The sequence below is a fragment of the Equus caballus genome, chromosome 5 (assembly GCF_041296265.1).
Source record: "Equus caballus isolate H_3958 breed thoroughbred chromosome 5, TB-T2T, whole genome shotgun sequence".
NCBI lineage: Eukaryota > Metazoa > Chordata > Mammalia > Perissodactyla > Equidae > Equus > Equus caballus.
In genome coordinates, this window is record NC_091688.1 from 34839948 (window position 1) to 34867411 (window position 27464).

Sequence of the window (27464 nt, forward strand, 5' to 3'; positions counted from 1 at the left end):
GCAGACGGGCCCAGTGGGCACAGCTTCCAACAGCCAGAAGCAATTGTATTAGTTTCCTGCGGCTGCCATAACCAATTACCACAAACTGAGTGGCTTAAAACAATAGAAATTCATTCTGTGGCAGTTCTGGAGGTGAGAAGTCTGAAATCAAGGTGTCTGTGGGGCCGAGCTCTCTCTGAAAGTCCTGAGGGAGGAGCCTTCCTTGCCTCTTCCTAGCTCCTGTGCTTGCTGACAATCCCGGCATTCCTTGGTTGCGGCAGCGTGCCTCTGTTCTCAGCCTCCATCTTCCACAGCCGTCTTCCGACTATGTGTGTCTGTCACCATGCCTCTTTCTCTTCTTATAAGGACACCAGTCATATTGGATCTAGGGCCCACCCTAACCCAGTATGCGCTCATTAATTTATCCCATTACATCTGCAAAGATCCTAGTTCCAAGTAAGGTCACGTTCACGGGTACCTGGGATCAGGACTCCGACATAACTTTCTGGGGAACACAACTCAGCCCACAACAGCAATCATCGTTCTAGGCCTTGAATTCTGTCTATAATTTTTCATAGACAACGTTTAGCATCCAATCACACATAATGTAGCGTATGTGCAGACAAAACAATGTGACCACAACCCAAGAGAAACAAGCCAATGGAAACAAAACAACAGGACACTCCGATAATGGAGTTATCAGACTTGGAGCCTACATTGTGTTTAATATGTTCAAAGGAATAAAACAAAGAATAAATATTTTAGCAAAGAACTGAAAATTATTATTTAACTTGAAATTTTATAATTCATGACTTTGGTGCAGGAATGTCCTGTGTTTGAAGAGAAATGACACAATTTAAGGGAGAGTTGGAGACCATTAATATGTATAAAAACCACAACAGCCCTGGAGCAGGAGAAGCCTAGCTTTGAATGATCTTAATTCTTGAAACTGGTGATCCCTGAATACTAGGGCCTCGGAGCACCAACCAAGAGCAAACATCATCGTCTCTGCAACTCCCAGTTCATTGCCAGAGGTTTCAATGACTGTGACATACGAGAGATTCCTGTCTCCATCCCCTCTTCACTCTGGTCCTGCTGTCGTCTGAATGTTTCTGTTCCCCCAAAATCTGTATGCTGAATTCCTAACCACGAAGATGATGGTATTAGGAGGCAGAGCCTTTGGAAGGCGATTAGGTCCTGAGAATGGAGCCCTCATGAATAGGATTAGTGCCCTCATAAAAGAGATTCCCCATTGCTTATGCCATGTGAGGACACAGCAAGAAGATGGCCATGTATGAACCAGGAAGCAGGCTCTCACCAGACACTGAATCTACCAGGATCTTAATCTTGGACTTCCCAGACCCTAGAACCGTGAGAAATAAATGTGTGCTGCTTAGAAGCCACCTGGTCTATGGTAATTTGTTGTAGGATCCCAGACATACTGAGACAGGCCCCAACATGCTAATGACATCAGACTCATTCATTCTGCTCAGCCAGTTAGAATCAAATGAAAGACAGCTGAGCTCCTTCCTAAAATGTCTCAATATCCCTTGACTCCAGAATCAGTAGTAGGTATCACACTGTAATGTCATTGCCACAACTGCTGCAACAAGAAATTATAATTCCATTTAAAAGCTCTTGAGATTCCCCAATTCTTTCAGCTAAATAGACAAACAAACGTGCTTACCGTTTTCTTCAAGATCCCTGGGCAGTCAGTGCAATGGTGTTGCCTTTGTCCCTAGTTTCTCTCAATCTGGCCAATGTGTAATCATCATTCCATCTTCTGCCCTTCTCTGGTGGTAGATAGGTGTTCCTCCTCCTTCTGTTCTGTCCTCATTCATCCTGACAGCCTGTTTTTATTTGCCATTAAACGTCAACGTCTCCTGTAGCCTTGGATGCTGCAAGTCCACGTATCTTTGCAAATCTATAAAAAAGATTTGGATAGTATGTATTCTATTTCCTGGATACTCCACGCTTGTCTAGTAGGTAGATGACCTCTCACCAGCCTCTTCCTCAATTCATGCCTGCGAGTGGGACTCAGTGATTTTACTCTCTTCTCTCATTTAAAAGGGCTTCTAAGGAAAAATTACCATTTTATTTGGCATGAGTCTCTTTCCTGTGACATGTCTTGTCATGCAACACCCAATACCTCCCAAGTAGAAGCCATTCCCAAGGTCCCGAGGATAACTGAAATTTCACCAAGATGTACCTTTGGAGACATGGCTGGCCATCAGTCATAAGAGAAATTGGGATATTCTTCAACAGCTGACTCTTTAATACAACGAATTGGAGCTTGGCTGCTGGAAACGGAAGAATAATTTTCCCTCCTCCGGTGGAGTTCAGCCAGGTCTTCCCAATTAGGATGAGAACTTTCCCTCTTTTGTCATGAGAGGATAGAGTTACCTTAGGGGCGACAACACTAAGTCATGGAGACAAGCAAAAGCCTACTGCCTGACACACAGCCCTCCTCAGAACCGCGCAAAGCCGGGCAGCCGCCCTGGCTGTGTACTATGCCCATGGCTACAATTCCGGTGGAGGGATCACTTTCTCCTAGAACTTTAGTCACAGGCTCCTCTTCAGCTTGTATTCATCACAGATACCTGGACCTCAAGATTTTAAATGTTGCCAGATTTTTCAAGAGTTCTGACTCTTTCCTTGCCTAACATCAAAACTGTTAAGAAATGCTAAAATTGAATGAAAGACAAAAGATACTTTCTAAATTAACAAAATAGTTGAACGAGTTGAGTGTGATTTTTGGAATAACAACAAATCCTCAAGAAGTTTCAGGGAGATGTCAACCTCCGGATATGAACAAATGAAGACATTTTTCTTGATTACAAATAACAGTTTGTGCCCAGAATGAGGATAGGTATTCGGGTTAGAAGGTGACATTTTCTTGCAGCTTGTCACTCAGAAGCTTCTCGCAGAGGATCTTTGCCGCTTACTCTCTGTCACTTAATGAGCTGAAGAGCTCTTGCAGTTCAAAATTTTATTATAAGAAAAGGTATAACAGTGGTTTCCTCTGGGTCATGGGGCTAGGGATCTGGGGTCAGTGGTAAGAGGTGGATATACTCCTCACTGTATATTTTTTATGCCTTTGGAATATTGTACTATGTGCATATATTAAGTAGTGAAAAATTTTGAACTATATTTTGCAAAACATAAAAATGCATTGTTTGATAACATTATCAAGAGAACAACCATTTCTTACCCCAGATTTCGCCGATGTTTTAATTTTTTCCAACTGACTACTCTTGAACCTCCATGTTACCCTTCTGCTAGATCAAGGCCCTCATATCGAGGAAGAAGTCTTGGGGACCGAGGGTGTCTGTTACCCACCCACTCCATGCCTGTTGCACATCTTCTGTGCCATGGCCCAGACTACCACTTGGTGATGCCAAAAGATGTTGCCCCAGTGAATAAAGAATGGAGAAAACAGAACAGCGAAAGGAGATGTTGAGGTGGGAGAAATAATAAGACATGGTTGGCCCCAAAATGTTCCAGGGTGACTCAGGTCTGCCCAATTTTCCAAGTATATAATGTCAACAAAGCTGCTACTGAAAAAAGAAAAAGAAAGACAGCTCACTGCCTCCCTTGAATTCCTTTCTAAATATTCAGATAGATTGTTTTTGGATAACACACTATTATTTAGATGAAGATATCTGAGTAGTTGTCTGTACATATCCAGGATGGGAAAAGCATATCTTAACAAAAAACTAACCCAGTTGCTGTTGGCAAAAGATTTGAAGGAGATTTTATTCAGAGACTGAGTATACGTTTGTCTATCCGTAGTGCCTAATACACACACCACATAGACTAGATCGTGAAGGACATTGTCAAGACCTGCAGAACCAGCAACCCCTTCATTGCTCACATCACCTAAAGTGAAGGCATATTTTATGGGCTCTCTTACCTACCCTATTTCACTTCTCCATTCCCTCACCATATTTTCTGAGGTCACTTCCCAAAAAATCCTTTTACCCAAATGCCCATCTCAGCATCCAGTTCTGGAAGAACCCTAATTGAGACAAGTCTTGATATGTATTTTGTAGCGTAAGTTCTCTAAATTTTCCTTCTTCTTCAGGATTGTCTTCACTGTTCTTGGCTCTTTTCATTTCCACGTAAAATTTATCATTAGCTTGGAATTCAAACATCTGCTTAGATTTTGATTGGGGTGGCATTGAATTCATGAACAAATTTGAGAGAATTGACATCATTGTAACATTGAGTTTTCTAATCTATGACCCTGTTTATACCTCCATTTATTTAAGTCTTCTTAATTTCTCCCAGTAAGGTTTTGTAGCTTTTATTCTAGAGAGATTGCTCATCTTTCATTACATTTATCCTTTGGTATTTGATTATGTTGATGTTATCATAAATGGTGTTTCATTTTATTTTCTAGTTGTTTGTTTCCAATAGGTCTTAATATTTGTGTGTTGATCTTGTGACATTCCTAAATTCATTTATTCATTCTAAAGCTTAGAGAGACTTTAGTATATTCTACAAACACAATCATATCTATTCTTGTTCTCACCTTATTTCCCTGGCTGAGGTCACTTATAAATGTTGACTAGAAATGGTGGGATTAGCCATCTTCACCGAGTTCACAGTCTCTAAAGGAAAGTTTTCAATTTCACCATAGATTATGATATCTGCTGTAGTTTTCTAGAATTTACTATTTATCATAATGATAGCTTTCATCATATATACCTTTTGAATTTCATCAGCTTCTTTTTATGCTTCTATGAGATCGTTTTTCTCTTTCATCCTGTTAATGCAGCCAGTTACATTGATTGACTTCTTGCATTCCTGGAATAAACCTAACTTTGCAATGATGTATTTTTAATTAATGGATTAGGTTAGTTAGTATCTTATTTAGGATTGTTACATCTGTGATCATCAAAGTGATTGGCTTGTGACTATCCTATCTTATGATATTCTTGTCTGAAATTTGTAGTATGGTTACGCTGAGTGCAGAGTTAGAAGAATGGGCCAGAAGACCACCCTCACTTCTGACACCAATTGCAAGTCTAAGGCTCCCCCAAGACCACCACCATCACCTCTGAAATTATTTCCCAGTTTGAAGGGCCCGAAGACCACTCTTAGGTTAAATAATTATATAGAATGACTCTCAGAACTCACTGAAAGCTGCTATATTCACAGTTATGGTTTACTGCAGCCAAAGAATACAGATTAAAATCAGCTAAAGGAAGAGGTGCATAAGGAAGAGCCCAGGAAAGTTCCAAGCACAGGGCTTCCAGGTGTCCTCTCCTCATAGACTTCCCAACACCGTTACTTTCCTGACATCAAGGTGTAACAATACACACAGAGAATTGTCAATCAGGAAAGCTCACCCAATCCTTGCTGCTTAGAGTCTTTTGAGGCTCAACCACATAAAGCTGCTTGGCTGCCCTCAGTCTCCAGCTCTCCAGAGGTCAAGCTGATATTGCAGCTCTCTGACTCATTTGAGTCAGATGGTGGCTAAGGTTGGGAAAATCTTTAAGGCTCCTTTACTCACATGTCTGCTGCCTGGCTGGGAAGACTCAAACAGTTGGAGGAGGGAACACACAGAGCTTCCTGGACATCCCTCTCTCTCTATGTGGTATTTTCACAGGGTCTCAGAAGTCACACAGTGTCATTTCTGCCACATTCTATTCATTAGAATTGAGTCACTAAGTGAGACCAAATTTTGAGGCACGGTTATCAAAGAATTCACAGAGTATATGCAGAATGTGCCACATCAGTTAATTATCTATGTCTGAATGTTCTTCCTAAAGTGAGAAACAGCTTTCATCAGCTATTTTGAAGAAAAAGACACAATCGCAGGTCAGGCTAGTCTCTTTGGAATATGGAAGCAACACATATGACATTTGAGCCTGCTGCTCTTACTCAGGCCACAAGGGTACCAATTGTGAGTGGACACAAAACAAGAAAAGGCTCTACAACAGGTCCAGGTCCCAGTGAAATTTTGTTTCCCACATGGACCTTATTGTGGAGCATACCAGATAAGATTTCAGATGGAAAAGCAGCTATTTGGAGTTTCTGGCAAACCCCAGTAGGAGAACCACAGCACATACCCCTAGAGTTTTGGAGTAAAGACATTGTGTCTCCTGCCAATTATTCTCCATTTAAAACAGCTGTTTTAAGATAACCTGTCTTGCTACTGGGCCCTGGAGAGGCTAAATGCATGACAAGGGATATCAACTGACTGTGTAACCCAAACTTCCCATCATGACCATGAACTAGGTATTATCTATTCCATCAAATCATACAGTTGTGAAATGGAAATGGTGTATTTAAGGCCAAACCAAGGCAAGTCAAGGTGACAGAACTACACTACATGAGCAAATGTCTCAGACTCCCGTATTATCCTCTCCGACTCTTTGCTTCATCTTCCTAAGTCCACACCTGTGGCCTCATATGAAGTAACCTATGATCAGTTAATGAAGAAGGAATGGAGGGAGAGTGTGATTTACAAATGGATTTGCTTGATCTGTTGGCTCTGGCTATAAGTAGACAGCCACGGTATTACAGCCCCAAGCAGGGGTGACCTGAAAAGTGATAGTGAAAAGGAATTCTCCCTGAGGGTGACTTCAGGTGATTCATCTGGTTGCTGACTTTGTGAGGAAGAAGAGATTGCCTGAAGTACAAATCTACACTGCTTCATGAGTGGTGGCTTGCACGTTGGCCCTTTGGGGAGGAACTTGGATAGAGTAGGACTGAAAGAATGGCAACAAAAAGCTGTGAGGGGAAGTACATGAATGGACCTCTACATGTGAGCACAGAGAATAAGGAATTTGCCTTCCATGTAAATGTGCACTGGGGGCATCCTCTGTAAGGAGGCTCTGAATCACCAGGTCAGTAAGGTGCACCAACCTGTGGATGGCACTCAGTGTCTTTCCCCAACCACCTCAGTGATCATTTATTGGGCTCATGCACAATGCAGCAATGGCATCAGGGACAAGGATCTGCATAGACTCAATACTATGGCCTTCTCTTCACCAAGGCTGATCTGAATGATGCCACTCCTGAGTATCCAACCTGCCATCATCAGCCAACAATGTGGAACCTCAATGTGGCACTATTCTCTAGGGGGTACCATCCAGCTACCCAGTGACAACTTGAGTTACTTTGGATCCTTTCTATAAGGCAAAGAGTAATGATTGGTCTTCACAAGGATAGATATATATTCTGGCTATAGGTTTACCCTCCCTGGCCATAATGCTTCTGGTGGCACCAACATTCATTGACGTACAGAATATCATGGCATCTCACAAACACTGCCTCCAACTGGGGGCACATTTTATGGAATTCATCATTTTACCACAAGCCCCATCTTTTGGAAGGGGCCATAGCTAAAGTGATGAAATATGCTACTAATGGCTCAGTGTCATCCTGTCATGGTAAGAGTACTGTCCTATGTGACACAAACTATAAATGATGCCAACATGTGGTTGCCCCACTAATATGGGCTGCATTGTGTTCCCATGGCCCCCCTCAAAGTTTATATATTGAAGTTCGAATCCCTAGCACTTCAATGTGTCTGTATATAACAACAGGATCTTTGAAGAGATAATTAAGGTAAAATGAGTTCATGTGGGTGGGCCCTAACCCAGAAAAATGACTAATGTCCTTATAAGAAGAGGAGATTAAGACCCAGACACACACTGAAGGAAGACATTTGCAAACATAGGCTGAAGAAGGCCATCTACAAGCCAAGGATAGAGTCCTGGAACACATCCTTCCCTCACGGCCCTCCACAAAAACCAACCCCGCCAACACCGTGACCTTGGGCTTCTAGCCTCTAGAATTGTGGGGAAATAAATTTCTGTTGCTTAAGCCCCCCAGCCTGTGGTGCTTTGTTATAGCAGCTGAAGAAAACTAATGAACCAGTCACATCAAATAGCCTAAATGCACAGGTCTGGGGGTCCAGGGGTGGAAAGGAAATAGCTCCTATTACGGTTACAGCAAGTAATATAGTGAAGGAATTTTTGCTTCTAATTCCCCGCAACTTGGGGTTCAATGGGTTTGGAGGTCCTAGTAGGCTAGTGGGTTTGGAGGAATGCTTCCACCGGGGAATGCAGTTACAGTTCTTTCAATTTGGAAGTTGAGTCCACCCACTTGCTATTTTGGCTTCCTTGTGCCAATGATCCAGCAGGCAAAGAAGATGTCACTGTACTGGCAGTATGTACCTGATTTCCCAAAAAATTGCAATGTTGCTTCATAATGGAGACAAGGAGGACCATGTCTTTAACCCATATTCCTGGTCAATGAAAAAGTGCCACAACCCAGTAAAGATGGAACCACAAGACTCAGACCCAGAAAGAATGGAGAATTGGGTTACACAGGCTTTTCCAGCCAAGATGTTGGTAGAGGGTAAAGGAAACAAGGAATGGGTGGGGGAAGAATGAAACTAGAATTATCAACCAAGGCGTCATGACCAGCTACAGAAGCAATAACTGTGGCAGCTCTTTTCTATGTTTTAATTCCTTCCCCATCGTTTGCCCCTGCTACCTTATATGAAGACCATTGGTGGTTCCTAATGTCTTAGGTTTCACATGAGGATTTGACTGAATTGTTATCACCCCACAAGGACACAAGAGCTAATGGAATGATTGTGTGTCCTCTGATTGGAGATATGAATTTTTCATCTGGACAAAGGACAAAAATGCATGCTGATGGGCAAAAGGAGTGGAGCATGTGGGATTTTTCTCATTTGTCCCTTAAGATGCATCCTTCACCCTATTCTGTCACTCAGGAAGCTGACCTTTATGGTATTCATTCATGGGCTTCCAGAAGGATTTAGCCAATTAGAGGCACTGGCAAGAGTCCTAAGGGCGGAAGGATTATGAAGGTAACCTGATAAAGGTTGCCATGTGCTGGCTACGTCCCTCTACCAAGACTCAGTTCCTATCTGGCAGACTCCCACACCTGTTCTTTCTTGGGGTTCTAGTAACTGCTCTCTCCCCATGCCCTTCAGTCCTACCCCTGATAACTGCTGCCTAGTGTTGCTTACTGAGGGAAACTACACATCTCTTATTGGTTTCCCATAACTCTGCTAAACCTTTGCATACAGACTCTGTTAAATTCTCCTCCATTACCATTTGAGTGTACTGTGTATTTCTTGCAGAATCCTGACATTGGGAGAGAGAAAACAACAAGACAAGAGGTAAAAAAGTGAGTAGAGAAAGAGGGAATAAAAGAGTAGCAAGGAGAAGCAGGAATGTGCTGTTAAGGGACCAAGTTTTATTAAAGAGGGAGAAAACAATAGAAGCTACTAGGAAAAAAAACAAATACAATAGCAGTAGCTGACCAAGTACTGTATCAATCAGGTTTGGCCAAGAACAATCACTGGGCTTTCACTTGGCCCTCTGGCCATGGGAGCTGCAGCCCAACTCAGAGCAAGCCAGAGCAAGCTTCGGATGTGACACACCCCTCAGGAGACCACCAGATCACCCCTTCTCATGTCCTGGTCATGGTGACCTACAGACAGTGACAAGTGTGGCCAATGGATATTCCTCCATCATATGCTGACCTTGGCCAATCTGCCAAAGATATTTTCATCAGAGGAAGTGGTTTTAGGTTGTCTAGATGTGAAAACAAAATCATGCAGTAACATGGAATTCTCAGCATCTAGTCCATCTAAAGCAGACACTGGTCACATTACTTGGATCTTGGAGACCAAATTCATACAGTGTATGGTCTGACCTTCACAGAAAAATGAAACACTGAAAGCACTCTAGGAACAGAATTGAATCAGACTTGAAGACCAGATTTGTCAAGGGTAGAAACTGACATTTGATACTACCTTCTCACCAAACAAGGAAAAGAAAAGTGGTAAACTCAAGTCTTCTCACAGGAGAGGATGTATAAACCTTGGTTGTGATGTGGACTTGGATTTGCTGGACCTGCCATCCATGGTTCAGCTGTCTTTGATTCTGAGGGCTGGCTTGCTGGACGTTGGATGATCTTTGACAGTGCCAAATCAAAGCTGACAAGGAATAACTCTGCAATGGGGTGTAGGACTAGAGACTTCCAGCTACATGCTACTGTCAGTAATGGGACAGCATTTGGAGAAGATTTATCAGAAACTATATGAAGATCTTGACACTTCAGTGAATCTTGCTTGGACGTTAGGTACCGACTGTCCTCGTTTTGGCATTGCAGCTAACCATCCATTGGATCCCACTGCTTCCATTTCTGCAAAAGCCAACAACTCTAGTTCAAGTGGAGTAGGCTGCTCTCAGACTCTGAGGCCTGGTGTGAGGCTGACACTGTCTGTTCTGGTCAATGGAATGAGAGTTAATGCTGGAGGCCACGAGCTTGGGCTTTCTCTGGAGTTTGAGGTTAACCCAGCTGGGTGGGAACCCTCAGGAATGGGTCTGAGAAGGTTTGTCCTTAATATATTTCCAGAGTAAACAGCAGGCTCCCCCCAACTCCTTTCGACCCCTTCAGTAATCAAAACAAAGGGTGATCTAAACAAAAGGTGTATTTAAATGCGGAGTCAGTTTCTTCTTAACTGGCTCCTAGTTAGATTGTTTATCTAGTTACCAATGCTGCAGTGTGGCAGTCACCTGTACATTATCTAAATGTATTTAACTGTTAAATGTGCTATCCACCAATAATGAAATAGATAAAAACTGTAAAACAAACCAGCAAACATTGGGCCTATTTTTTAATTAAACACAATTTTGAAAATTTTCTTCTTTGCTTTCAGCTGCCAATGGCCAGGGCCTCAGGACTTCCATGCTATAGATTTTAAACAAAATCCTCTAATCCAGGGCTTCTCTGCTGCAGCACTGCTGACACCTCAGATCATATCATTCTTTGCTGTGGGGAGGGCGTCCTGTGCAGTGTCAGACATCTCACAGCATCCCTGCCTCCACTCACTAGATGGCTCTTGTCGTCCTTCACACCACCTCTCAGTCATGACAGTGTCCCCAGATATTGCCAAATGGTCCCTAGGCATAGGGCACCAGAGAAAATACTGCGCAGGACATACTTATACTGAAAAGATTGTTATATCTGAAATTAAAATTCAAGTGGATGTCTGTATTTTTATTTGCTAAATCTGACAGCCCTACTGAGAGGCAAGATCACCCCTATCTCTCCCACCTCCCACCCCATTTGAGAACTGTTGCTCTAGTCCACAGGCAGTGAAGGAGAAAAAGAATGGTGATGGGAGGTGGGGAATGTTCGAGTCAGATTTGTATTTTGAGCAAAACTATATAAGACATCTGAGCTCTGCTCACAAGCCAGGACTGCTGTCGTCAGCATCCTGTTTGCACAGATGACACAGTGAGACTTCTCTGGAACCCTTGGCCCTCCTTTTGATAAGCAACTGAAGATGGGAGCCCAGACCTTGCCAGTCACATCCACCCTTGGGGAGTGCGATATTGTGATCTATAAGAAGTATAAATCTAGTCTTCATTATGTTCCTGGCACAGAGCTCTTCAAACCCTGGGAATTTCCAAGTGACCGGAGCAACAAAGGTGTCTTTTGTTACGTTAATGAGGTGACTTTTGGACCACACTGAAAAATGGGGGCTGGTTGCCAGGAGAAGCCACCTTATGATTGGAGGCTTGGAACTTTCAGTCCCACTCCCCTGACCGTCAGGGAGAGGAGAGGGAGTGGAGGTTGAATCAATCACCCATGATTTAATCTTCATGCCTATGTAAAGAAGGCTCCATAAAAACCCAAAAGGATGGCATCTGAAGAGTTTCCAGGTTGATGAACACATGGAGATGAGCGAGAGTGGTGTGCTCTGAATAGGGCATGGAAGCTCCTTGCCCTTTCCTCATACCTTGCCTATGCGTCTCTTCCATTTGGCTCTCCCTGAGTTATATCCTTTTATAATAAACTGATAATCTAGTAAGTAAAATGTCCCTCTGAGATCTGTGAGCTGTTCTAGCAAATTAATCAAACCTATTGAGAGAGCCCTTGGAACCTCCAATCTATAGCGAGTTGGTCAAAAGCACAGGTGACAATCTGGGCTTGTGACTGTCATCTAAATTGGAGGGGGCAGCACTCTTGGTAGGACTGAGTCCTTAATCTGTGGAATCTGATGCTATCTCTGAGTAGATAGTACCAAAGTTGAATTGAGTTCTAGGATACCCAGCTGATGCTGGAGAATTTCTTGGTGGCATAGAAACACACACATGCACACACACACACACACATTGGAATAAGTACTAGAATCATTTTGGGGAGAGTATCCTGACTGTGGAAGCAGGAGAGAGTAAGGAATTGGGAACTTGTGCCCTCTGTTTCCTTTTTTTCTATCGAAGCTAAATAATAGTCATCTTTTCTTCTTTAAAATGTTTATATTGAGGGCTGTATTTGATCAGCTGATAACAGTATGGAAGGGAGAATTAACAGGAAGCATTTCCCCTGCCCGTAAATCTAACTCGGGGCTCCTAGAGAGAGGGGCGCACTTGGGTTCTGGGATCCCTGAGACTTGAAATTACAAACTCATATTCACCAGAATAATAGGTATTATTTTAAGATATTTCTCAAGGTCTCAGGTGATTTGTAAAAAGAATTCAAAGAAACCTAGAGCCACAAATTGATGTAATTTATTCTCCTCTCCTCCTTGGTAGCGTTCCAGCTTTTCCACTTCGGAGTATCTGGGTTCCCGGTCTCCCAACTACAGAGCTCTCATCGGTAGAACAAGAGCACGGCTGCCTCAGTTATCTCCCGGCTGCAGCTGTAACCAGTGTGAGCTCCGTATCCATCCCAATCAAAGGAGGAGAAATCCCCACACTGCCTGGGGTTGCCCTCCGGGAAGAATCCTCCTCCACCGATGCAGTGCTGGGAAGCAAGGAGAAGAGACACAATGACGGATTTGCTGCTGACGCTCTGAGCTCTTAATGGCCAAGTCCCCTGGAATCTTTGGTCCTCATCCAACTTGGCTTTGACCACTCCCTCCCGTAAAAGCCTCTCCTCTGTGGACTCTGAAATCACTCTCCTTCCTGACTTCCTTTCTACCTTCCTGAACATGCATTCTCAGGCCCCTTGGCCTGCCTCTCTTCCTCAGCCCATCCCCTACATGCTCTTCAGAGCTCAGTCCACATCTCACTCTCCCTGTTATGGCTCATCTTCTCCCATGACTTCAGCCATTATTAGCATACTCATATACTATCAGTATACTCCTAATCTCTGAGGCCAGCCCAGATAGTTTCATTCTTGAGACCCTCATATCCAACTACCACCTGGGTGTCCCCACCTGGATATTTCACAGGTATCTAAAACCCCACTTGAGCAAAACAAAACTAATGATCTCTCTTACTGTCCCTGATTGAGGAATCTGTTCCTCATCCTGCCACCTGTCTTAATTGATAGTACACAGTCACCCAAAACCAACACCTAAGGTCTTTTTAGTCTCCTTCGCTCGACATCCGCCCATATTTATCTGTTCATTAAGGACTGATGATTCCTTCCCCTACGTATCCCTGGAAGCCATCCATGCTCATTCAACCTCATCAAGAAAGCCTTGGCTCAGGACCTTAGTGTGTCGCATCTGGACCTTTGCATCTGCCTCACCGTCTCCTGGCCCCTAATTCTCCTGCTCTTCAGTCCTTGTCCTCCACACTGCGATGCATCATCTTAGCAAAACCAAAGCTGATCACGTCACTCCTCTGTTCAAAGTTCTCTGAGTCCCGTCACCTGCAACATAAACTCTAAATCCTTGACATAATGTGAAGTCCCTCCTGGTCCTGGTTCCTATAGGGATCTTCTTCATCAGCCCCTGCTTCTGCCCGATATGCACACCATGCCCTCTCAACACCAATGATTTTGAGCATCGTAGTCATACACGTTAAAAATGAACTATTCTGCCCTTTCCTACTTGTCGAACTCTATACATCTTTTGAGATTCATCACAAATGTCACATTCCTTAGAGAATCAACTCTGTGCCACTAGTAGAATTAGAAGCTCCTCTATCGTGTTTGAGAGCCCCTTGTTTACGTTACCCTCACAGTTCAGACCATGGGAGATCGCCATCTCTGTCCCACTCATAGCTCCTTAAGATGGCTATGTCATCTGTGCACCTCTAACACCTAGCACTCTGCAGGAGTTCTCTGCTTGTATTTTCTTAAATTATTTTATTGAAGTCATATTGGCTTATAACACTGTAAATTTCAGGTGTACATTATTATCCATCAGTTTCTGTATAGACTGCATCGTGTTCACCACCAGTCTATGCTTGTATTTTTAAAGAAAGAATCAATGCCTGAAGGTTATATGCAAAGATGCACTAATGCACAGTGTAAGAAGCCAGGGAAGCCAGTGTAGGAAACGGTTGTCTAGGAAAAGAGACACACCCAACTGCACTCCCAGGACCCACAGCTGCATTATCCTCTGGATCACAATCTAGGGGTCCTTCCATGAGGGCACAGCTGCCTCATCTTGAAATGGACAAACCAATGGCTGAGGGGGAAGTGAAGATGGAGTAATCTCAGGGTCACATTCTCAGACTGTCAGCTGGGGAGGCAAGAGGGCCCTAAGTGAACGCCCTTCTTCTTGTGGCTCTGACTCCCTCCTCCTCCCCCAGTCACAAATTGTCCCTCAAAGACACTCTCCAGTCTCCACAGCTATGGTGCTCTCTCCTCTAAGACTGGGAAAACAACAAAAACAGAAAGCTTCTGGAAGTTAATATGAATGTTGGACAATATCTTCATGACCTCAACATAGGAACATACTTAAACAAAACATTAAAGTGCTAACGATACATGGAAATCTTGATAAACTAAACTTCATTGAAATAGATTATGTTCACCAGATACCATCAAGAGAGTAAAAAGGCAAGCCCTGGAGACACACATCAACACACCCCACACGGACACATGCACACGCTTTGATGTCCCCAAACTCACGTGCTCAGTGTTGCAGCCAGTAACTCTCACCCCAGCACACAGGGCATTGACTGCTTTCTCATTATTAAACACTCTGAACTGGACAAATCCTGCAACAAATTCCTCTGGAAAAGAAGCAGCAGAGAAAGGGCCAAGTATTCAAAGGAGGAACCGGAAATAGCTTCCCTTTGACCAGCCCAGGGATTCCCTAAGCCAAGAGTTCAGGTCACAGCCCAACCCTCCAAGCTGTAGGGGGTGGAGCCCAGCACCTGTGTGCCCTGTGGGTGGGACATCCGACCCTGAACTTATCCAGGAGAGAACCTCTGTCCATCTGGGGCAAGAGGACAAAGGCTGGGGCTCACAAGAGGACACTTGTCTGCTACAGGAGAAATTAGACTCCACAGAGGATCACCGAGAAGATCTCCAAAGGTGCAGGAGGACAAGCAATGATCAGATGTGGCCCTCTGTTTCTGTGGACAAGCTTCTCATCCAATTACTGTGTGTTTGTTTTCCTAACTACCATTACCTGCCTTCATCAAAATATCAAATGTCAACAGTAATGGCTTTTATTTTCCAAACAAAGACTTAACTTCTGTGCCTTTATTATGCTGAAAAATGTCTTTAAGATAATTAATAGCTGTCCTTCATAACAAAAATAAAATTTTCTCATCACTTTGCTAGTTTTTCTCTCCTGTGAACACTAGCCTCCACCTTTTCTTGACTGTTCTAACAGGCCACACAGGGTGGTGGTTAAGCAGCCTTGGTTTATATTCTGTAAAACGGAGATAATAGTAATTTTAACTTCATAGTCTTTCTCAAGTTGATGAAATGACACAAAACTGTGTCAAGTTCCTAGAAAAGAGCTTGGCACATTGTAAAGTGTTCAGGAAATGCTAGCAATTATTATTTGTTTTATGTACACTTTTCCCAAGAGGGCAGGGCAGGATTTAAGACCAGGCTGAGGAAGCCGACACTCACTCTGACCAAGTGGTGAGTAATAAGATGCAGTTTTCTGAGCATCACCGAAGTCGTAGATCACAGGGACGGCTGGGCCGTTGTCAGTCCAACACTTCCCTGCACCATACTTCACTGGGTATTTCTGCAGGGACCCAAAAGAGCGGTTGTGTAAGGACAGCAGAGATGCTGTCATATTGAGAGGTAGGGGATTTAATGCCTTCCCGTGTCATTATTCGGAAATCTGTCTCCATCATAGTCACGCCTCTTTCCCCAGAGCTGTGTCTCTCTGACAGCCCCAAGCCCCTTGGCCTTCTCCCGCACTCCCTCTCCGCTCCTCTCCCACAGGCCTCTCCCCTTGCCTGCCTCAGAGGTCCTGAAAGAGGCAGCACAGCAGTTCACAGTGACCCAGAGTAGGAGAAGCGGCCAAGCACAGGCACCTCACGGTGACGCGTGGGCACAGAGAAGACTTGCCTCTCACCCCAAACACTTGGCCCTCTGTTCACCAGAGGAAGTGCCCCCCAGCCAACAGCCCTGGTTACCTGGTAGAGGCCGAACAGATTATGTCCCAGAGTCTCCAAGAAGCCATTCCTGGTGCGGTACCTCAGCAGGGAGCTGTTCCTCCACTGCTACAGGGGGGACTTGTTGGGCACATGCCAGATGCCCAGGTCCTGGGCCTGGATCTCATAGTAGCCAGGGTTCTGGAGAGCAAGAGACATTGAGCCTGACTAGGCCAGGAGGTCCCACAGGCACCAAACACACACACACGCAGCCCTCAGTGGGGCTGAGAGCTCTTGGCTCCAGGAGGGCAGGTGGCCAGCAGCACTCAGACACCCCTACTTCCAGCAGATGAAGATGCCTCCCACCACCCAGGTCCCTAACGTCCTTGCTGGGAGGAAGCTGTGCTTCAAGACCTGGAAGTAGGTCTTTCTTCTCCAGCCCTGTCTCCACATCCCCATCTTCCAACCTGCCCTTCTACACGGTGTGGTCAAGCCACACTCAGCTCCTCACCCTTTCCCAAGAGGGTGGTGAGTGGCACCAACCTTGTAGTCATCGCTGGTGGCTGCCTCTGCAGACCCAAAGGTGTTGTGATTGGCCCAGTTGCCGTCCGCCTCTGGGTAGTCTGCCCTGCTGCCCTGCTGACTGGACCAGCGGTCGCCCACCGTGCACTTCCCCAGCATGTTGTTCTCATGCACGCTGGCCACCAGGGTCCAGCCGCCACCTCCAGAGGTCATGTCACAGAAGGTCTGGTAGATGAGACCATTCTCAGTGTGGAGGAGATACACACCATCTGCAGAGGGAACCAGCCCAGAGCCCCCTGTCTGAGAGCACATGGTCCTTCTCAGGACCCACAACCAGAAAGATTCTGGGAAATCAGAAGCATATTCTGAAGGCTCCCACACTTCATCATTTGTGGGAAGCCAATTCTCTCTGGGTCATCTGTGAGCAGAGGCACTGCCTGCCTTAGTTCCACACTATCTTTTCAAAGAGATTGCAGAGCAAACAGCCTTAGAAGAGAGAGATGATGTCTCTCTCCAGATAGTGCCTGCTTCTGTCCAGGAGAGGCCAGAAATCAGCACCCTATCACATCCCAAGTCTACATCAAGTTCATCTCAGAGCAAAGGGCAGGCAAGGCCACTGACCATTATACAGTCACACCTCGCTAAACGATGGGGATATGTTCTGAGAAATGCATCGTTAGGTGATTTCCTCGTGCTATCACATAGTGTCCCTATGCCAACTAGATGATATAGCCTACTACACACCTAGGCTATGTGGTACTAATCTTATGGGACACCATCATCTATGCCATCCCTTGTTGACTGAAACATCGTTATGTGGCGTGTGACTGTGTAAGATTCAGATTCCCGAAGCTCAGAGTTCCTCTCCTGTACACAGCCCTGGAGGAGAAGGCTCCATTGTGCCACCCTAGTCACTTTGCACATCTCCACATGTGTCACATGGGCAAGGCCTAACCACAGTGGACCTAACGCCTGGTAGAACACCTGTCATCCTCCTGAAACACGGAAGCCTGGCATGCTTGTGGGGGCTGCTACAAGGTCGGTGCTCACCCACCTCCCTATCTTGCAGGAAGGCTGTCGTGAGACAGTTTGTCTTTGACTCCAGCTTCTGATGAGGCCTGGGGCTTTTTGCCTTGCTGCCCACCCCAGCCTCTTAGGATGCAGCTACAGGTGACAAAACTGCGTAGCTGCAGCCTGGGTCAGATCCTCTGCATCAGAGTCCCTTGCTACCCATGTTACATTGTCATCCGGACCCTTTCATTTCTGTGCTGTCCTGTGGGCCAAGGGATGGGAGAAGGTGACACCTTTGCTATCTTGGTTTTGCAGTCTATGTGAGTAATAAAGTGTCTGATCTAAAAGAGGCTTGTTGTTTCTTTACCAGTCCACTTGTCAGCCTGCTTGACAAAACCACTACCTGTGCAGATGTCTCCTGGCCCTCTTCACGTCACCGTGTTGGAACTGGGGCTCAGGGAACCAGCACGAGAAAATGCTGATACTCTGGCTACTGCTATTGCTGTGAATAATAAAGGTTTTCATCTCAGCTTCTGGAGTCTCATGTTTCCTGCCAGCACCCATGAAACTGGCAGGCTAACATTAGCTCACAACTAGAGGAAAATCTTAGACTTATCATGGCTCTTGCCACCACCTCATGTGTCACCAGGAACACTGCCTTCTCCCTGTGCTCAGAAGATCATGCCTGCTGTGACTGGGTGGGACATAAAGCCGCCAAATTCCCACTGGAAAGCTCCTTGGGTGGGAGCTGGATCCAGAACAGACGGTAGCGGTGGGTACATTCCTCCTGATTTCCATGCCTGGGCTCTGTTTAGCTAAAAAGTGGCCTCAAGGAGAGAAGGCTGGGTTGGTTAATACTCACCACCTGCTCTGTAGCAACTTTCTTTGAGTTCCTTGCAGCTTCTAGGCAGGAAAGAAAGGGAGGAGGCACAGGTTTTGCTGTCCTGGAACATCTCAGGAGCCTGGGCCACTGCTGGAGGATGTGAGAATAATTCTCACTAACAGTCTGTTGCCTGATACCATCCTTCCTGGCATCAGCTCCCAGCCCCTGCCCACTTCGCCAGTTCGTCACTATGCTGTGAGCACCCAGGATTCTGTCTGCTAAGACTATCTGACCACGATCTCGTACAGTCTTAACACTGAATTCTTCTTCTCAACTAACTAAAACTGAAAACTATCATTACACCTGTTGTGAGGAATGGAATTGGGAGGATGGGGACTAGATGGGGATGTTCCGGGACACAGTGTGATGACCTAGCTTCCTTTGGAGATGCAGAGGCCAAGGCCACAGGGGCAGGAGTAGTCGGGAGGGGACACAGTCCTTACCACCCCCTTCCTGAGCCCCCGCACAGCCACACACAGGCACAGGGTGAGGCCCCAGGACATGACTTAGCTAACGCTGTGACTACTTCAGATCAGACACCCGGAGAGGCCAGCAATCAGCACCCAGGCCACATCTCAAGTCAGCTGCCACGTGTGGCTTCTGTGCATCTCCACGACTCTCCTTCGGGACCAGGATGTCAGCATCCAGCCAAACTCTACCCCCCCACTCTCCTGCACAGGAGAGGTGAGCTGAAGAAACTGCTGCGCCTGAGTCACTTACCTGCACTCCACCCTCTGGTGGCCACAGAGATGAACAGCAGGAAGCAGAATCTGGCCATTGTCCCCTAAGGGGAAAGGAGATGCACAAGTCACTGGCTGCACCATCCTTTCCCTTCCACTCATCCTTGCTCCCTGTCCTTTCTGAGTCAAGAGACCGAAAATGGAAAGTGATGGGCTTCTGGGCATTCTGGAACCTCCCCAAATAGCCTCCATCCCTTCCCAATCCTAGAAGTTCTTGAGGGGCCATGGGCCCCTTTCTTGGAAACTCTCAATCCCTGAGACCAAGACCAGACCTGAGCTCACATCTTTGCTCCCCACACCCACAGGTCTTGTCGCTGACTCAGAAATCCTCACCGGGACAGAGAGCTCCCTCCTTCCTTCCTCACAGATGCCACAGCTGAGAGTTCCCTGCCAGGTGCAGACTCAGAGCTCCCTGCCTCTGCAGAGGGTCCTGACTCAAGTGAAGTGCTGAGCCCTTTTGGGGAGAGCCAAACGCTGCAAGCCCTGCCCAGCCCTGCCCAGGCTGCTGGCCCCTCCCTCTGACGTGCTTCCCTTTGAAGGTCCCTGGGCTGGGCCTCTGGGAGTAAGAGGGGCGTGTGGTTGGCCAGAGGAACATTGGTCACACAGGTGACACTCACCATCTGGGGAGGGGGACTCTGCTTCATCTGAGCAGCTGCAGGGTTTATTAGGTAATCAGACACTCAGGACAGGTCGGACCCTACACTTCTTCCCTCCCGCCTACCCCCTTCCCACCTCGATGAGCTGCTCCAGAGCCTCACATGCATCCCTGTCAGGACATCATCCTTCATCTCTGCTTAAGCCTCTCGGGGAAGCCCCCCCTGACACTCCCACCCCCAGGCAAAGCTGATGGCTTTCTCCTTGACCTTCTGCTGTGCTTTGTCCTACACTAATTAGGACATGCATCATACTGTAATTTCATTGTTTTATGAACTTTTTGTTTAGGAATAATTTAAAATCTACAGAACATTTCAAAAATAAAAATTATACAAAAACGCACATATACCCCCTACCTAGATTCACCTATTGTTAATATTTTACCCTGTTTGCTTTATCATTTATGCACTCTCTCTGTACACATACACACTCATGCACCCACAATTTTTTTCCTGAATGATTTGAGGGTAAGTTACATACATCATGGTCCTTTACTCCTAGATAAGTGTAAGATTTCTAAGAAGAGGGATTTTCTCATACATAACCACAGTGCAATTATCAACTTCATATCATTGACTCTTTTTAATGTACCTGGTACTTTCCTAGGTTACACCAGCGGGGGGTCATGCTGCGTTGGCATGCATGGCACTGAAATTTCTTGGCTTTCATCTCCTCCTATTGTCAGGGGATTCCCCCTCCACTTTTAAGGCCTCATTCCCTGGGCGGTGTCTTACATGTGCTAACAAAGAGGATTTCTCCATTCTGCATGCACTCCCAGCCTGCTGGCACCTTTCAGCACTGTCCACTGCCAAGGCTCCGGCTCCCCATGGGGCCTACGATTCGCCAGCCCTACCGTGCCTGGTGCTGGGCCTGCTCTCCGGGACCAGCTGCTGATGTTCAGTGCACTGCTTCCTCTCACTCCCAGGCCTCCAGCACCTCGTCTCCTTGCGGTCCAAGGGGCAGGAGACACCCACCCTGCTCAGTGCTGAAGAAAGGAAATGCCTGTCCTCTCCTATGATGGGGCCAAAGCAGGACTGGTTTCCCAGTGCCCCAGTGACCTCAGTGAAACTGCCCTTTCAGGGTTTCCTCCAGAATCCCCCCTCTTAGACCCAGACAGAAGGCTAAAAAGGTGAGGATAGGGGATACATCTGAAGGGCACTATGCTACACTCTGATTGACTTTTGGCATAGAAGTCTGAGCTACCATCATTGGAACACCTGTGTGAGTTCCTCCTCAGGAAGCTTCTGAATCCCTTTATTTGAGTATTTCTATAGGTATTTGCTTAATACCTTTCTCCTTCTCCATGAGGACAGGGACTGTGTGTGGGTCATCACCATATCCCCAGGACTACACAAAGTGCCTGGCACATAGTAGGCCCTCAATCTGCATTAGTTGAATGAAAGAAATTGTCTCCATGAGGTACTGAAAGACCAGCTGGAATGCTCCACTCATCCAGGAATTTCTAGGAATGATGACATCCAATTCTAAATTTAAAATTGCCTTTTCTTTCTTCTAATGCTCTATGCCATGTTTCTGCCAATTAATCAATAAAATTTCTAATACGCACACACTCTGGGTTTTACCAGTGCTTTGGGGAACAAGGAAGAGATGTGGTGTGCTGTTTAGGACGAAGCAGGCCAGAGAAAAACAATGCAGCCATAGTCAGAGCAATGACAAGGAGTAGATGAGAACAGGAGCTGGCTGAAAAGCAGATTCACCAGGGAGAAACACAGGCCCTGTGGGGACTCTTCAGTGATACTGGGTGACATGCTGCTAGGTTTCCCACAGCACCAGGACTTGGGCCATTCTACTGGGAGAGGCGAGGAACGTGGCTCCCGGAGACTGGAAGAAGGGGACCTTGTCCTTCCATCACACATTTACCTATGTTTATTGTCCACTTAGTACATTTCTTTGCAAATTCTGGAATTTTTAAATTTCATTTTTTAAGATCTCTGAAGTTAATTTTCACGTATGATATGAGGTGATGATCTAAATTGATGTTTTCAGCTCGCAAATTTCTCTTCCCAACGTTTGCTTATGAAATGTTCTCAGTCCTAATTAACGCTTTCATTAGGCATTAACGGCATTCTTACTCAGGGTCCATTCATGTACTTTTGACTAGTACTATGTCATGAAAATTATCATAGCTTAAGAATGTATTTTGATACCAAGAAAGGCTAATGCCCACGTCATATTTTTCTCTTGTTAAAAGGTTGTTGCTAATGTTCCCTATATATTTACTTCAGGTTGACTTTAAAAATCAAAGAGAAGTTTCCGTTTCACTTGCCATTCAAAGATAGCTCCTATTAACTTCCAATCATTTAGCTATAAATAGAGAGACAGAAAAATAAATACATACACTGGGGTGTTTATTTACTTTCATGAAACTGTTGAGCATTTTACTTTAGTAAATAGTCTTTGAAAAGAAGACTTTTAATCTGCAAACATTCACTTAAGTAAACTTTTACTAATTTGTTTACCCATCTCCTTAGTGTTGGACAGGTAAGCTGTTTTCTATTTTTCACTATAATAAGTAACACTGCACTAAACTTTCTTACACATGTATCTTTATTTACATCTATAATTATTGCCTAGAGATAAAGTTCCTAGACGTGAAATATCTGGGTAAAATAATATGAACACTTTTGAAGCTATTTGTATTGTCCTCCTGATAATTTGTGCCAATTTTTATTTCTACCAGTAGTGAATAAGCATCTATTTCTTGAACCCCTAGCCAACACTAGTGTACCAACAAAGCTTATATTTGGCTGCCAATAATAGAAAATCTTATCATAGCAGCTTAAATAGGTAAGTGGATTTTTTATCACAAAACAAAAATTCCAGGGGTCAGCATTGCAGGACTGGTGTGGGACTCAACTATGTCAAGAGTATACTTGACTTCTTTGATGTTCCTGCTTCATCATCCTTTCAGCCTCATGATCACAAGATGGCTACTGTCTCTCTAGGCATCACATCTGTATTGCAGGGAGAAAGAAGAAAGAGTGAACAAAGAGCAATGAGGCTACTCCTCACTAAAAGTTGTTACCTGGCCATCCCTAGCTGCTAAGGATGCTGAGAATTTGAATTTTCCTACTAAATTAAGAGAAACAAGGAGAAAGAAGGGTCATGTGTTTGTGGATCGACTCTACTACTAGAATGAAAAGCTGAGTCTACTACTAGAAACAATGATTTATCATTTTCTTTGTCAATTTGAAATTTAGAAGAAAGCAAACTAGTAATCTACATTTCTTTGATTATTAATGAAGTTGGACAGTGGTGACTTTTCAGAATTTCGACCTTAATTGTCCCAAACCTAGAAAACAATTTAGAAACTATGGTCATTTCCAACTGTTTATTCTAACATGACACTTGGTTTGTCTTTCCATTTATTCAACGTCCATTTATAACCCTTTCTCTTTATATAGTTTAAGGCTAATTATTTCCTTATGTATCTAATTTCATCGTTAGATAGATCATCTCAAGCAGGCCTCAGCAACCTTTTTCTGTAAAGGGCCAGACAATAAACACTACAGACTTTGTGGCCACATAAGTCTTTTTTGCACATTCTTCTTTGTGTTTTGTTTGTTTTCTTGCTTATTTTTAACAATCCTTAAAAATATAAAAGCATCCTTAGCTCACTGGCCATACAAGACCAGAATGTAGGCTATAGTTTGCCAACACTGATCTTGAAGACATTGGTGTGATTCCCTTGTTTTCCCACCCACCTGCCTCCTCCCGGAATCTCTCACATGATCTGGCCTGCAATAGAAACTTGGTACGATTCTATTCAATGAATGAATCTAATCTCTGCTTGTAAGTTAATCCTCTACCTCCTAAGGCTAATTATTCCACTTGGGACTTCTTGATTAAAAAAATAAGTTTTAGGGGTGGGCCAAGTGGCCTAGTGGTGAACTTTGCACCCTCTGCTTCGGAGGCCCAAACTCCCAGTTCTGATCCCGGGTGTGGACGTACACACCACTCATCAGGCCATGCTGTGGTGCCATCCACATACAAAGTAGAGGAAGATTGGCACAGATGCTGGCTCAGGGACAATCTTCCTCACCAAATGAATAAATAACTTTTATGTTCTTTGGTCCAAAGTATCTCCTCCATTGGCGATATTTCAGTGGTGTAGTATGAGAAATGCCAAGTTCCTCGGAGGCCCCCACAGCTCCAGGGGTGGGCCATTGCTGCTGGAAGTCAGCGGTTGGAGAGACTGAGTGGTGGACTATTCCCGGGTGCTGAAACAACAGGCACCTTGGTCTCCGGAGCCTGTTAGACCAGGAAAGAAAGAGAGAGGCCAAAGGACAGAAATGCCCTCATCTGGAACCTCCCCTACCAAGGGCTGTCTCTGCTTACAGTTTGTCACCTCAGCTCTGCCCAAGAGCCCTGTAGGGAGGAGACTGCCCCTCGGAGATACCTCGGGTCCCTCATCGGGAAAATAGGGATAAAATGCTTGTTAGGGATTCAAGCCCACAGCTCCTTATCCCAAACTCTTAGCATCAGATACATTTTAGGATAAAATTTAAGGATTTCCAAAACAAATAGTGTGAACATACCATATATGGCCTAACATCTCCAGCAGAGTCTCAGGCGGCCCTCATCGTCCAATGCAGTGCTGCCTTTTTGGAATATGGAATTAGGGATGAGAAACTGAGGGCTTCTACTGACCCCATAGGACAGTTGTTCAGTTCAGATGGAGGTCATGTGTGGTCATACGCCTTGTGCACTATAACACACTGAATAAAATTAGGTAATATGGGTTTCTTTATCATTGTCTGGTTTACCAGATAGTGTGGAATCAAAGGGAAGCTTAAACTAGCCCTCCTAAACATGTCTCTCGTGTGAAATTTCCTGTAGCTTGGGGCAAAAGGAGAGGCTCAGATGACAATAGGACCTGAGGCAGCCACCACTGGCCCTGGGTCTCCTCTGTATGTCACGAAACACCCTGTTTCAGGCATCACCAGTTGGTCCCTTGAGCTTTTAAAGTCAATGTCTTCCACTACTGTAAATTATCATGCTGACGTCAGTCCAAATTTCTAGATATTCTCAGGTAATAAAACAAATTGTTTTTCCAAACAATTTTTTATTATTATTTTATTGAGGTCACAATGGTAACAAAACAAGATTCTTAACAGGACACAAAATTGCGTAGAGCTGTTCTGTAATATAAAATATTTCTGAAAATGAAAGTGATAACAACTGCATGAAACATAAGTAAAAATTATTAGTTAAAGCATGCAAATCAGTTTCAATTAAATATGTTTATTAGTAAATATGTTTTCACTACCATCTCAGTATTATTATTCATTTATCTGTGATGTAAACTGAGAAATCCTAATGGTTATACTACATTACAAAGTGTGCCCTGAAAATTCAAGAAGTAAACCCCATTCCATTTCCCCAGAAGAGGAATCATCATGAAAGGTCATTCTACCTCTCATTTTTGCCTTTTCCCCTGGTGGTTGGTTGCACTGGGAAGAGGAGCCTTGAGAAAGAAATCACCCCGCCTCCAGCTCATTGTCTGAACGTGGACCGGTTGCTTCACTCCTCCAGGGACCACTCTTCTCGCTGTTAATTAGAGACAGGGGCTTGATGAGAACCCCAGTGAGATGAGGAAAAGGCAAACGTGACCCACACTCAAGAGGAAACCCAAGGATTCAACAGTAAGCGTTCTCACCTTTACCCCAGGAATGCTTGTTACTGTTACCTAAGAAACATCCTGGTGCACATGGGAGACATGTTTTTGATTTTTACTCCAAAAAGGAAGAGACTTTTCTCAGCCAAACTATGATTATAATTCCATCCTACCCACATAGCACAGCACAACCCGCAGCCCCCTGGCCAAAGGCCTTGATTCAGCATCAGGGGCTAGAAGGACAGAGCTGGAGCTCCCATTCTGGTGCTAACAAGATCAGTGTCCATAGGCCCTCTGATCAGGCACACAGCCAAGATGAAAACCGAGAAACAGGCCCGGAAGCAGGAAGTGGACCCAGACAGCGTGGCAGGTGTGGTCAGGAAAGCAAACTCTTATCACCCTCTTGGAGAAGCTCCATGTCCTCAAGCCTAAAGTGAGGATATTTACACATGTCACAGGGCTGCCATGCGGATCAAAGAGGGTGGTTTATGAGCACTCTGTTAGCACTAAAACGCTGCACAAACAGTAGATAACATTGACTTCTTTAGGGCTGTGGAACATACCATCTGCTCCCTAGTGCCAGCTCCCCAGATACGTGGCATCAAAGGGCTTCTCAGGAAAGCCAAACTTGCCTCAATGAACTTGGTTGCGTCAGATGATCTGCAGGTCCAGGAGGAAGAAGAGGGAGGGAGAGGGCACAGGTGAGAAGCTGGGCCTCGAGCACCTGCCCCACCCCGCCCCTCTGCTGGCCTAGCATCTCCTGTGTCCTTCACAAAGGTCCCTGCCTCCGGGAATAACTTATGGATCCTTGTGTTGCTAATCATGCCAGCCCCTCACGAAAATGAGGGTTGGAGAAAAATCTTTCAGTATCTCTCTGGAACAGGAAAATCTAAACTGGGCTTCAGAAATGGTTTCAAAACTGTGTTCCAAATTTTTAAATAATATTTCTCAAAATAAAAATGTTTTTAAAACTACACAAACAATACAAATTCAGTTGAAACAGATACGTAGTTTTTATAAACTTCTACTTATGACTCAACAATTAAAAAAAAACCCTAGTTCCAAAATGGACAAAGAACTTAGACATTTCTCCAAAAAAGATACACAAATGGCCAATAAGCAAATGAAAAGATGCTGAATATTGCTATTTGTTAGGGAAATGCAAGTCGAAACCACAGTGAGATAGTACTTCACACACATTAGCATGGCTATTATCAAAAAAACAGAAGACGAGAAGTGTTGGCATGTATGTGGGGAAATTGGATTCTTGTGCATTGCTGATGAGAACATGAAACGGTGCCACCTCTGCAGAAAATAGTACGGTGGTTCCTTAACAAATTAAACATAGAAATACCTGTGACCCAGCCATTTCACTCTGGGTATATATACAGAAGAATTGAAAGCAGGAACATGAACAGATATTTGTACACCAATGTTCATAGTAGCATTGTTCACAATAGCCAAAATGTGAAAACAATGCAAGTGTCCATCAACTGATAAGTGGATGAGCAAAATGCAGTATATACATACAATAGAATATTATCCAGCCTTAAAAAGAAATGAAATTCTGACACGTCACGACATGGAGGACCTTGAAGACATTGTGCTAAGTGAAATAAGTCAGACACAAAAGGACCTATATTGTCTAACTCCACTTACGTGAGCCCCTTACAGTAGTCAAATTCACAGAGACGATAACCACAACAGCGGTTACCAGGGGCTGTTGGTGG

At 44.8% G+C, this 27464-nt stretch overlaps 1 protein-coding gene, 1 long non-coding RNA gene and 1 pseudogene across 2 annotated transcripts in view; 1 reads left to right on the top strand and 2 right to left on the bottom strand.

Annotated features, from left to right (window-relative positions):
• The first annotated feature begins 9487 nt into the window (after positions 1-9487).
• On the top strand, positions 9488-10397 carry LOC138924180 (voltage-dependent anion-selective channel protein 2 pseudogene; annotated as a pseudogene).
• Positions 10398-12636: 2239 nt separating this feature from the next.
• Positions 12637-19908, bottom strand: LOC138924063 (intelectin-2-like). Its single transcript, XM_070266905.1, is given in 8 exon segments — positions 12637-12789; positions 14854-14957; positions 15811-15931; positions 16329-16487; positions 16830-17077; positions 18682-18792; positions 19423-19486; positions 19776-19908. Coding segments are annotated over 7 exon segments (954 nt in total). The 5' UTR covers positions 19481-19486; positions 19776-19908.
• A 5347-nt stretch (positions 19909-25255) lies between these two features.
• The window catches only part of LOC138924367 (uncharacterized), a 46603-nt gene continuing 44394 nt past the window's right edge, over positions 25256-27464 (bottom strand). The window contains exons 3-4 of the long non-coding RNA XR_011439415.1: positions 26298-26394; positions 25256-25667 (exon numbers count right to left, since the gene is read on the bottom strand). This is a non-coding gene — a long non-coding RNA (uncharacterized lncRNA). The remainder of the gene's footprint in view (positions 25668-26297; positions 26395-27464) is intronic.